The 13,112-nt window shown below is 38.0% G+C and overlaps 1 protein-coding gene across 1 annotated transcript in view; it reads right to left on the reverse strand.

Moving 5' to 3' along the window:
• Positions 1 to 3,086: 3,086 nt before the first annotated feature.
• The window catches only part of EGLN1 (egl-9 family hypoxia inducible factor 1), a 34,189-nt gene continuing 24,163 nt past the window's right edge, over positions 3,087 to 13,112 (reverse strand). Inside the window, exons 2-5 of the mRNA XM_066546759.1 lie at positions 11,214 to 11,333; positions 8,999 to 9,135; positions 7,593 to 7,660; positions 3,087 to 5,813 (exon numbers count right to left, since the gene is read on the reverse strand). Of these exons, the coding sequence (XP_066402856.1) occupies positions 5,749 to 5,813; positions 7,593 to 7,660; positions 8,999 to 9,135; positions 11,214 to 11,333 (390 nt within the window). The 3' untranslated portion in view covers positions 3,087 to 5,748. The remainder of the gene's footprint in view (positions 5,814 to 7,592; positions 7,661 to 8,998; positions 9,136 to 11,213; positions 11,334 to 13,112) is intronic.

Consider the following 13,112-nt stretch of genomic DNA (forward strand, 5'->3'; position numbering starts at 1 on the left):
CCATTAATCCAGCCCCAAAATTCTACTTTCCTTGCGATCTTTAGAGCTGTCACCATGACTTCTGCTAGAATGGAATCTTTTTTACTAGATTTATAAAGCCTGCTTACATGCAGTAATGTAAACAAGACCCATTTACAACCAAAGTGACTTGCCTTCAGATAGTTTTGAGAGGTTTTTATTCTTGGTTTTTTGGTTGACCCTGCTTTCTTTACGTAGCAAAATACAACTCACAACTGAATATGATATTCAGGCACTAGGCTTTTAATTTGTGAGTAGGAGTCAAATCTCTACACTTTACTTATGATGGCTTCATCTTTTTGCTTTTAAATAAAATAAAACAGAACCACATCAGGCCTTGAAACAAACCCAGGAGAGGAGCTGGTTCCATCCTGGCAAACCACACTGACATGGACAGACAAGCCCACAAGGAGCACTGGATATTCAGAATATTCTGAGATGAAATTTTACTTCCCATCTCCCAAAATTATTTTAAAGAAATAATGGGTTTCAGTTCAGACACTGCCCTGAAGCATGTGCCTTTTATCACAGCTTGCCTGTGTGTTCCTGGTAAGTTGTCAGCCCATCTCTGTGTTTTACATCCCTCCAACTCTGATGTGAGGCATGTCCTGCAAACTTTTACCTATATGGAAAGGACAGTACTGGGCTTAGAGGATAAATGAGCCAGTCACCACTTCCAGCATTTATCACCATGTTACAAAGGTAGTTACAACAACTTCTCCAGAAGACCCCATATAAACTATTAACATTAGAAGTTTAATCCCAAGCTACATATTTAATAAGGGGAAAGTCCAACAACTTGCTTCTGGAATACAGACAAGGAAACCAGCTCCTGCTTCAAATAGTTATGAACATCTCATCTTCAGAGATAAAAATATGCTTGTTCGCAACACACATGCAAGAAGAAAAGGATGGATGGGATGCATCAACTATCTTTTCTGAGACAAAGATACTGTGCATTCTTTTTCCCCACACTTCATGTTCCTCCCAAAGCAGACACCTATAGTGTATTTTTAATTGCACCATATTCCTCATACCACCTAACATGTTGTATCTTGGTCTCATGTGCCAGTCTCTTCACATCCTACCTTATCATTTCTATTCAACTCATTACTTACTCCCTCTCCTGCTAAAGACTTGAGTTTATCCCCAACAGGTTGGCAAGTTAAATCTCATCTGTCCTTTCCACTTTTAGAGCCAACTCATTTGGGAGCTATGAGTTTGAGGTTCTTTTTTCATATTTCAGGAAAGAGATGAATGTTCTGTATATACACTCAACTTCAAAGCCAACAGGAAAAGCCTGATGAAACTCAGTAAGCAGTAGTAAAAGTCAACAGAGCAAATTCTCTGGAACTGGTTTTGACTGGCAGGAGAGAGGACCTTGAAACCTGCTTCTGTCAGCTGCTATCCACCCCTAACAGACAGGGTCAACTCTGATGCAGCAGATGTTCCAGAGTGAACACAGCTCCTGTACAACCAGACTTCAGTACATGTGCAGTAATTACTTACATACAAGCTTTACATGTGAAAAAAGAAAAAAAAAAAGCTGACAATGGGAGACCCAGAGATCCATACTTTGACCCCCATCCCCTCCCAACAGCAGGTGAGATCCAAATCCAGCTAAGACCCATGAATTTCTTCAAAGTCTTTGCTGCTCAGTACTCATAAATTCCTATTAAGTATTTGCAAGAGCATGCTGCTATCTGCATGCCTGCAGGCAAGGTACAAATGGGAGACTCCTGGAGTTTTGTGACTTTGAGTTTGCTCTCGTCATTTGGCCTCCTCCCCTCTTCTTCAAAGCATTCAGCATGCACAGAAATGGCACTTTTCAGTCTGGCCACACTTACCAGTATGATGGAGATGTGATTTTTCCACTCCTGACCTTGAAGTGGTCAGCAAAGCCAGATGTTTTACATATGATACAGGCTGTCAGCTCTCAAATCTGGAAATGTCTTTTCTGAGAAACACTCAAGAGAAACACTTTATTTTCCCTGGTGCAGTGTTTAATTTACTATGCAAAACAACCCCCCTGCATATTGTGCTCAACCATGTGATAATTTAAAAAACAAAACAAAACCCAAACCAGGTCTACACAGGATGGTTGCAAGAAAGGCTTCTTCCTTGTTCAATGTAAAACTAGGATGGGGAAGAGGTACTTTCAAGAGAACTTGTAAGAAGTTATACAGCATTGAACATGAAAAAGCTTCAATGCGCTTTGCCATCAGCTCAGTGCTGCTACATTTGTGTTTCAACCTAAGAAAATGCCAAGAACCATCACCTTAGAGCAGAAATGTGCACAACTGGCACCCAAGTGCCATGAAAGGTGCACTAATGCTGGAGACTCATCTGAAGATGCAGGTAACTCTTTCTGAACTAGCTGCAGACAGACAAGCACATGCAGGGGGCTTCACAAAAGCTAGAGTGATGTCAGAAGCCCAGCCAGACAGCTCCTTCCTCCATAACCACACAGCCAACACAAAGCTCATCAAAAGAGGAGGAACAGTGTGTGCTATCTTTTACAGTTCTGCACCTGCAGCCTCTACCATTCTTCTGTCCTCTCTCAAGGGCCTAAAATTCATTGGGAGCCATGTGAAACTGAGGACATCCCATTAAACCTTACACATCCAGTTTGAATGTGACTCATTCTGTACCTCACATACCTGTCAAAAATGGTGAAAAAACTAGAGCTGACTCTACATCATAATCACTCTTCAGAAAGCCTAAAAAGGGTTCTGTTTTTGAGGGAGGAAATCATCAGGAAAATGGTGACCACACCCAGGTAACTGTAGGCAGTCTAAAGAAAAAAAAGTCCCAAATCCTTCTCCAGAGCAGAAACAGCTCTGATTAAAAAAAAACAAAAAACCAAACCAAACCAAAACACACCACCAAAAAAAAAAAAAAACCCACCAAAACCAAAACAACAAAAAAACCCCAATGCAAACAAAAATCCCAACCAAACACCCACAACAAAACAACCAAAATTCCACCTACCCCCTTTATCAGGAGGCATTCATAACTTTGTTGCTACAGAGTAGTTTTAAAAGTTAAAAAGATTACAAGTAACCACATAGTTTTCAAGAACCTTTATACATCATCTTTTTAATTAGATTAGCTTTACAAGCAACTTGAGGAGATGTTTCATAATGAACACTGCTTTTGAGATTACACAACTTTATAGGCAACCTGTAAATGAATCCTGAATTTCTTTGCCTGCTATAGATAAAGGTCTCATATTTCACAGCCAGCTAACATCATGAATAAAAATAGCATTATGAAGCTTTATTTTTAACCAGGACTAGACACATACAGATCATAAGACAGTTTAAAAAATAGTTTTAAAACAAGGACCTGCTTGGTGATGCTCAAGACTGAATATTCAACCGACATGAAATGAACAGTTTCTAAAGGACATGGAAGAAATGGCTGACCTGATTTGTTGACCCTGTTGTAATGACTTACATGGAGTGAAAAATTAAGCACTTTTTAAACCTGTCTGGCAAGCACAAACCTACAGTGTGATTAGAATTTGATACGCTGTTTGACTGCAGCGGTTTGAATTACAGAGGGACTGAAATGAGTTTAAAGGCTTATGCTTACATTTCTAAAACAAAACCAAACTTCTGTTAAAGGAGTACTAATGAAGATGAAGTAGAAGAGGTGACTTTTTTGCTTGTTTCACTGGTAGCCTAAAAGCACTGCAGACCAGACAGTAATGAAGATTTGCACTCCTTGGCCAGGTTGGCAGAGGCACTTACAGTAAAGGTATCCTGTCTGTTTCTCTGGGAAGAAAAGAGAAAAGAGGAAGAGAACTGTACAGGGCAAGAACTTACTAAAAAAAGGAAAAGTGAAATCAAAACAAAGCTGGGATTTCTGTTGGTTCTCCTAAATGATATACCAATACTGAATTTTTCTCCCCTTCTGTCAGTTTGTTACTAAACAATTAGCTTTTTCATGTTTTACATGAACAATAGTAATGTTTTTAATAAAAAATTACTGAGCTTTCCATAGAAAGGGTCTTTAATTGAATACAAACTATACAGATGCTAAAATTGTCACAAGTTGTAATATATACAGAAATATTTCTGTACACTCACATTGTTTTGGCTAAGTAAGGAAATAAGGGACAGATAGAAAACTGCAGTGGGTAAGGTGAACAACCCCCAAACTCCTGTAAATATGAAAGCTGTCTTTGATAAGTTTGCTTTTGTTTTCTCAAGCTTTTAAAGCTCAGGAGAAAAAAAAGGAAAGAAGAAGAAGAAGAAAAAAAGTCTGTGTCCAAAACATCCGTTTCTTAAAAATAAGAATATCACAGTTTCTGCATATCTCACTTTTATTCTGTGATATCCCATCTTCTGGATAAAACAAAAACAATGTAAAAGAAAGCAAATGTTTTCTTACTAAATATATACCTCACTACTGATCAAAAGGCAATGCCTTTTTGGGGAAATCCTTCAGCAACAGTGAAAATTTAAAGATGTATTATTGCACAAGGAGCTTACAGAGTGATGCACTTCAGCTTCAGTGTGCTGACCACCTCCTTGATACTATATAATAGATCAAGGTGTCAACTTACAGACTGCATGGGACACCAACATTTGAAAAGGAAGTTTAAAAAAGTGAATTTTAGATATTCTATTAACTTATATACAAAGGAAAGGGGAGTGGCAAGTATCTTTTAGAAAACGGAGAAAGCTCAAAAATTTCTGTCAAGTAAGTAAGGAGGTTCTGGGTACCTCTAATAGCCTAGGAAAGCCCTTGTATATTCTTGTAACTCGATGGTATTTACTAGGTCCCCAAAGCCAATGACAGCAACTGATAGTGTCACGTTCACTTAGTGCCAGTCACTTAAAAAATAAAAAAAACAACCAAACATCCCCCCTCCAAAAATAAAAAAAAAAGAAACCAAAGAAAAAAGAAGAGAGACAGAAACTTCCCCTCTGTGGATTCAACATACAAAACCACAAACTGAATGTTACTAATAGCAAGATACTGATTTGCTTTTGTTAATAAGGTTCAAGAGAACACAGTCAAAAAAAAAAAAACCAATACAGCAGCAATCTTTAAAAGTTAAGATTAGTGTGAGATATGATATAAAACAATCAGATTTTTAGCTGGTAATTAAAGTGCTCCTTTTCTGAATTAAGTTGTAAAAAAAAATTAAAGTGATTATCAGTTACTGGCAACCCTTACATTAAATTAGGTCTTTCATGGCAGAGGAGAACAGTATGAACAGTTTTACAAAAATAGATCCATGTTATATTGGAGAATACTGTAATTTTTTTCCTTTTTATCAGTTTTTCATTTTTTTAAGACTCAATTTTGATAAACTGTACCTGGTCATACAAAAATTACCCAAAATTCAAACTTTTATCATATAAAAAAAGGGAGAGATGAAATGGATTCAGCTGGATGACAGGTCTGGCAAAATATAAGGATGGACAAATTCTATGTAGGGCACTTATTTATGTCCAGATGCATATGGTGTTTCTTACTGATTGCTTATCTTCTTCACATAAGCAGTCACAGGCCTGGAGTCACAATCACATAGTACAATGCTTCAGCAGTCAAAGAACCTTCTTTTTGATGCAACATTGAAACACTGTTTGCTTCCGTATTAAGATGTTGGTTTGTTGTTGATTTTCCTTTATCTTGTTATTCACATTCAAAAGTTAATAGATAGCATCAAGATTTATCAGGGCGAACAGCAAGGGGAGTTGCTAAATCAAAGGCTTATAAAACATCTTTCCCAACTGAGTCAGAAGGTTTATTAAGTTCAACCCTCACACCTTTTTCACCTGCAGAAATATGAAAAGGAAAATGGTATTTTTCAGCATTTATCCAAGTACAGTCTAATAGTCTATATCACCTTCCAAAATAAAGTTTTACTATCAAAACACAATATCCCATAAGCAAGAAAAACTCACACATATTCTGCATGGCTTTACTTAGACTGACACTTATCCAAAAAATGAATAGGTTTCTATGTTATGACATTTCACTCTATAATTTCACGTATTATTGTCAGTAGAAAATAAATTGCATCTTGCACAATTCTTGCTGCAGATACAGAGCAAAGAACGCAATTTCAATTACAACTGGAAACTGAAACCACAACCATATGGTAATTTAAACCCATTACAGAGAAGACCAATACTGAAGGAGGAAGAATTTCTTTATAGAAGGGGTGATTAAACATTGGACTGAGCTGCACAGGCAGGCAGTGGAGTCACCATCTCTGGCAGCACCATCTCAGTGCCATTGTCTAGTTCGTAGGGTGGTGTTCAGTCAGAGGTTGGATTTGATGACCTCAGAGGTCCTTTCCAACTTAAGTGGTTCTGTGATTTTGTGAAATTTAAACAACTCAGCCTTCCTTCCTTAAGTGCCTGCAATTTGGGGACCCTGGAAAGGAAGGTGGGGAAGAAGGGGGAGCACCTTCCCTTCAGGCTTGAGCGCCCCCCAACCATTTCTCTGCAGTCCCTTTGAAAGGGCAGCAGCTGAAGCTGTGCAGAGGCTACAAAGCTCTGATCCAGCAAGGCTGACTCCAGGAGTTGCAGAGTTGCACACTTGTGACACGAAGGCTGGCTAAGAGATAGACAGGCTTCCTGGGGAGGCCAGGCAGGCTGACTGCCTGAGAAGTCACCTGTGCCTTGCCAGGCATGTGCCACCAAGCCCTGGGACAGCCTGCCTGGCTGGAGCTGAGGGGCTCCCTTGGAAAGCCAGGCAGGAGCTGCACTGCTCTTGCCCAAAATGCACGGTCACTGAGAGCACCAAGAGGGACTTGGCTGAACTGTACACAGCTCTGGGGCTGCTTAGGAGCTCCAGACAGCAATAAATGGAAGTCTCAGCTGGAAATGACTGGCACACGTTTTTAACATCATTGGTTTCGGAGCTTTTGCCAAAGCCATGTTTGTGTGTGTGTGCACTTGCTGTACACCTGATTTTGGGTTACTTTTAAACTATTGTAATAAACACAAAATTGTGATGGCAATTACAAGCATGACAGAAGTCCTAGGCCATTTCTCCTTATAATGCTAATTTGAACAGGAAAATTAGATCAACTTCCTCTTGGGGGAGAAGCCAGAGAAGGAAAACAGATGATAGATAGGTGAAATTGGAAATGAAGGAAGTAAGTCCATTCTTTAAATACAGATTTTAATTTTATGCTTCTGTTTTTCCAATATAAAAATTCTAGTCAAGTAAAGTTGTATTCACTTGTTGAATCCCTATATTTGATCAAAACTATTTCCAGAGCTCCCAGTTCTGCAGTGCCTTAGTCTCTGGTGTATTCATCCTCCACATATATTAGGGAGACAAGAGTAGGGAGAAACTGTATCCCCCATGTAAAAATACTGAGCAGCCTCAGGCCTCAGAGGAAGTATAAGCAGGACAGGCATTGACCTGGATTTCATGAATCACTGCCCAGGAGTTGAATCCCTGGGTCACCTTTCCTGTAAAACCTAACTCAAGTTATGCCACTTTCTCTCTCTTTTTGTGCAGAGGGTGGGCCAATGAGATGAGGCTACATTTAACTACTCTTCCACAAAAAAGTAACCATTATATTAAGAAGAGCTTACCTGTTAGATATTTCACTTTAGCTCGTGCTCTTTCATCTGCATCAAAATACCACACTGTTATTGCGTACCTAAGGAAAGAGAAGAAAAAAGAACTCCTGAATTATGAAGCAAAATACCAGTGAAACACTTGACATGAAACACAATCTAAATTAGATGATACTTCCACAGTCTGACAGAGCAAAGTTTTCATAAACAAGCAGCGGGTTTGGGGTTTTTTACCTACTAGCAGGTATTATCTGAAAAGTCAGTGAAAGGGTGACACTGATACTCTAAGTTTATACTCTTTTTCCTAATGCTATTTATAGTTCTTGTCCAGAATAAAGTCTCTGCCCACATCACCTTGCCCTGTGACCTCATCTTTTTACTAGGTCAAGTTCATCACTGAGTCACACTGCAGTATTATTTTTTTTGGATATTTGCCACAAGGGACAATTAACTACCCCTTCTTACACGGCTCCTCTGCTTTTCCACTGCCCGTAGAGGTTTTAAATACAAAATGCCACCTATTGAGAAAAGACTTTAAGGAGCTTTAGTAAATGGCATTTCACCATGACTCTTCTGGGAGTAGAGAGGGGGAGGGGAAAGCGGTACAGCTTCTGGAAAAGCTGCAAGAGGATATGCTTCAAGTTTCAAGTTACTTCTTGCAAACCCAGCTGTGTTATCTCACAGCTCCAGTCAATGTTCAGTGCTCTGGCCATCCAAACATGTTAAAACATGGGCAACAGGAAGTCTGAATCAAATGATTTACCTATTGAGACTATCTGGAAATGTCACTTATCATGGGGGATAGGGGGGAAGTCAATATGGGTACCTTTAGCATCAACCACTGCCCAGCACTGAGGGACAAAAGAGAGATCAAGTTCCCCCTGTGCTTCAGATTGGGAACAGCTCCTCTAATACTCCACAAAAATATTTGTGTATTGATGGTCGTTTCTGTTCCACAACCCTCACCTAATTCCCAAATTAGATATGGTAGCTCAGCTTGAAAATTATTATTTTCTCACAGCTCCCTGCCAACAAGAGGGAACATTAAACTGAAGCACCCAGTCAATCTTCCAGTAACACAGTAGGGTGGTAAGGACAAATGCAAGTTAGAAGGGTATAAAGCCACTACAGAGAAATAATGACGATGGCACCCTTTGGCTATGTTGGGGCCTGCTTATGGCTCTGTGCGCTCCCACAGAGTTCTGCCAAGCACACGCTCAGAAACTTCCCACCTACACACTCAGGAGGCTTTCTCCAAAATAAGAGATCAGGCAACACTACAAACTCAGCAACACAGTGGAAGCCTAATCACCCATTAGCAGAAACACTCTCCTTTTTGTCAGGAGCAACAATCCACAGTGTCCCTAATTTCTCACTTCTTGCTAAGAGGCACCATGCAGTAGAGAGTCCATCACTCCTACCTTGTAGCAAATGCTGGCTGTACTTCATGAGGGTTGCGGCGGTCAGACCAGAAGAATAGCAGTCTATCAAATTTGGGTTCAATATCAGCAAATTGGGCTTTACCTTCTGGAAATATCCGAAGGATGCCTCCACTTACCTGCAAATGAAATATTTGCAAACAATGCTTGAGAGCCATGTCTCATTGTATTTAATAATTCTGAATATCACATTTGAAAATATCCCAGACACTTGGAACTGAAACAAAAGCATTTATCATGTTCTATAGAAATTATGAATCTATAGCTTTTCATTTAACAAAATGTTTAACACATTTTTCACTGTGATTTCAGAATGCTACACCCTTTCATGTTTAAGTAAAAACTGTGAGTTAGATGGGGAGGTTGATGCATTACTATTAGCAAAACAAAAATGGACGAGACTGACTAATATTACACAGGTGGCTAAAAACACCCCAATATAGATGGGAGAAACATTTTATTTCACATCTGAGTTTCACCTTTCCCCATTAAAGAGATTATTTCTTTTAACTGCAGCACAAGTTTATGTGTAATTAAAATAAGGAAAGAGTAGGAAACTTCAAACTAAAGCTTGAATCTGTACTACTCATGGTCAATTTAGATCTCTTTCATGTTTTGAAAACAGTTGAACCTACCTATGTATGCCTAGAAATAAGCACAAGTAGGTGGGGTTAATTATATTTAAGTCATACTAACTTCTTCCTACTGATGGTGTTGATGTTGTTAAATCTAACTATAGATGGCCACCATAGACCCTCATATCCTAACAGACATAACAATGCAAGTACTAACATAGCAATTTGATATAAATGATGGGGCATCTGTGATCTAAGTCAGCAAACAAGTGACAATTTAGATCCATTTCTTCTCCTAAAAAAGTTTGAGATTCTTTTTTCAATAAACAATATACTCAGTAGTATATTAATTTGTAATTTGAAATAGATTTTGCCGGAAATAAATGCCTTTGTTCATAAATAAAATACCCAGCTCATAAATTTCTCACAATGATTGTGAAAATGCAATTTGCTTGACTCCTATACTCTGGCATGTATTCTTTTTTTTTTCCCCAAAAGAGAAACCATAAATCAAATAAAAATCCCCAAAGCTGCACTTTAAGATGTTTAGTTCAATCAATCCATTTACATGCAAAGGTGCTATTATGGCAAAAAAAATATTTTTTACCTGTAAGATTCAATTTGACATGTCAAAGAGCACATCAGAAACAGAAAGCTTAAAGTGCATCCATCTGACTCAGCTTTCTGATCTATCAGTTTTATGCAATTATGTTATTAGGGAAAAAAGAAAAATAACAACTCTCATCTGCAATTTGTGTTATCCATATCTGGTGCATGCTATGCACAGAATCTGACTGCTCCCATTTACTCTTCCACATGCTACTCTCTTAGCACAATGAGGCATCAGTAATTTCATCCTGTTTTTTTCCCCCCTATACTATAAGAATAAACTTGTCCATCATTAATGGCAGAGAAATCAAAGAATTAGCAAAGCTGTCTTTGCATTACTCTTTCATGGTCTCAATACTGCCATTTAGCTACATCTGTTCTTCAAATCTACCTAGTCCCATCAAATCACTAGGAAAATCCTTATTAAAAATTCACTTTACTAGTAGCCACTAGTAGTAAATTTTTAGACTACTTGAACTTTGGTATAAATCTGTTCTACACCCTGTACCTACAGTGATACACGACTTGTGCTGCTTTGAACTATACTGATGTAGCAATGACTGTAACACTTGGCTTATTTGAAAATGCTCCCAAGCTATAGCATCTTTCTTTTTAGAACCATACTCAAATAAGCAATCGACTTCCACAAAAAGCAAACTCAAGATTCAACAGGAATATAAGTAAAATTTAAAATAAGAATGTATGAAATTGCCTTTAATTTCTCTTTGTGTATAGGGAGGTATTTACCACTTTCCTCCATTCTTACTGTCAAGAAGATCCTGCTGACATCATGCAAAACCTTGAAAATAAATGCTTCATCTCTATCTGCTCTCACTAACAACAGAATTAGGGAGGCAAAGGACAACCACAGTTAACAAAACGTAAAACTACAACTAAGGCACAGAAATAAGGACATGAACAAAAACCTCAAGCAAAGGTGCAGTAACAAGTATATTTATATACATACATATATATGGAGGTAAAAAACATTTTAGAAAGAAATTATTGCATACCTTGGCATCCCAGTCCTTATTAAGATAGTATATACATGTAACACATCTTCCATCTCCATTTGGATTATCAACGTGGAGCACATAACCTGTTCCATTGCCTGGATAACAAGCCACCATAGCCTGGAGTCAAAGAATCAAATACAAGAATTACTTTTATCTCTGTGTGTGGGAAAAGTCTACATTTTATCTACATTAATTCTTAAGTAATTAATACATAAGCAATAGAAAAATTAAACAGAAATAACGGTCAAAGAAATTTTTAGAATTTTTAGCTGTGCTTTCTTTCTAGTTAAAAACTGTTTTAGAACTCAAACAGAAGTTGACAACAAAGGCATGACAGACACCGAGTGGAACACTTAATTAAGGCATGGAAGGTGGGGCTACTCTCATGTTGTGACTAATCACTCAGACTTCCCTCCCCTGAATGACATGGAAGAGAGGAAGAATGTATTGTGTGTAATTTAATAGCTTCTCCTTGTGATAAGAAATCTTCCAGGCTCAAGTTCAGACAGCTATCTTTTCATCTTTTTTTTTCCCCCTGTGTTTCCAATGCAAAGAATTCCTTCTCAAAAAATGCTGTCAAACATCTATTTTTAGGAGACTTTTAGACAAAACCAGTAGCCCATGTTACTCGATCACTGCAAGAGCATTCTTGGGCTTGTGTTTTGTCCTGTACATAGGAGGTCTTTGAACCTTTGTTGAAACAAACCTACACGTACAACAAAAACATCCTTTTTAGACAAGAAGTGAGAAATAGAAAACAGACACCGAGCAGCAATCTGCAATAACCTTCTGACATCAAACGACTCCCAGTACAGCAGTGTATTAAACTTCCCATGCTGCACTTTGCTCACTGACTTGAAAGCCCCCTGGAAGGCGATTTCTGACTCTTCAGACACACGGATGTGCGTGTGAAACAAAGTGGCCCTTGCTCCCAGATGGCCTGATTAGCTTGATTAGCTATCAGAGCACGTGGCTGGTTCGTGGCACAGCACATCTCTGTATCTTTATGCCTTTGCTAGAAATAATAATTATTTCACTTTTTTGAAAGAGATCAGAACAAAGTTTTCCAAGTCAAGTCACCCACTGCCATGACAGTACTCACAGTGACAATATCCTACCTGCAAGAAATCGCAGCATGAATTAAAAATTAAAAAAAAAAAACAAACCAAAACCAACCAAAAGGTGAATTTCTACCAACAAACCAATATACTGCTAATCTCAATGACTGTCTGCTGTATGAAAAAAAGTAGAAAAAACTTATATAAACAAACATTCTTGTCTAGATTTAGCCTGGTTAAGTTAGAACTCTAAGTTAGAGCTCTGCACTGCAAACTCTTTCACCTCTAATGTAATCCATAAAAAATATTTTCCCAATAAAGTTATTTTTTTGCTTTATACTGGTAATTTTAATTTCCTCCCCCTCCTTTTAAATGCTACAAATAAAGCTTTCCACGGTTTGTATTACTTGCAAGTGTTGAGGAATACATTCAGTGCAGGTAACTGGATAAACTGCTTTGTGCAAACTGATAAACAGTTTAAAGTATTTGCAGTTCAATCCATAAAATATTTGCATATCAAATGTCAGCAGAATGGATTTTGCTATAGCAGCAGTCTTTTAAAAATCTTTATTTCCATATATATTCTACTAATGGAAGCAACAATTTTTAGTAGCTATATATAGGCAGAAATCAGAACACAGTAGTTGCCAAGTTGTAAGCCTGTGATTTTAAAGAATCCTAAAAATAAAGCCAAACTTCATTCACATCATTTGGAAGTGATTACACTGCATGAAAAGTACTTAAGAAATACAAAATCCTAATATATTTCTAATTTCCATTAGGCACTTCAGCTTCCTAGCCTCTTTACTGTAATCATAATGCCTTTATGATTACTGGC

This window comes from Molothrus aeneus, chromosome 3 (assembly GCF_037042795.1).
Source record: "Molothrus aeneus isolate 106 chromosome 3, BPBGC_Maene_1.0, whole genome shotgun sequence".
Taxonomy (NCBI): Eukaryota; Metazoa; Chordata; class Aves; order Passeriformes; family Icteridae; genus Molothrus; species Molothrus aeneus.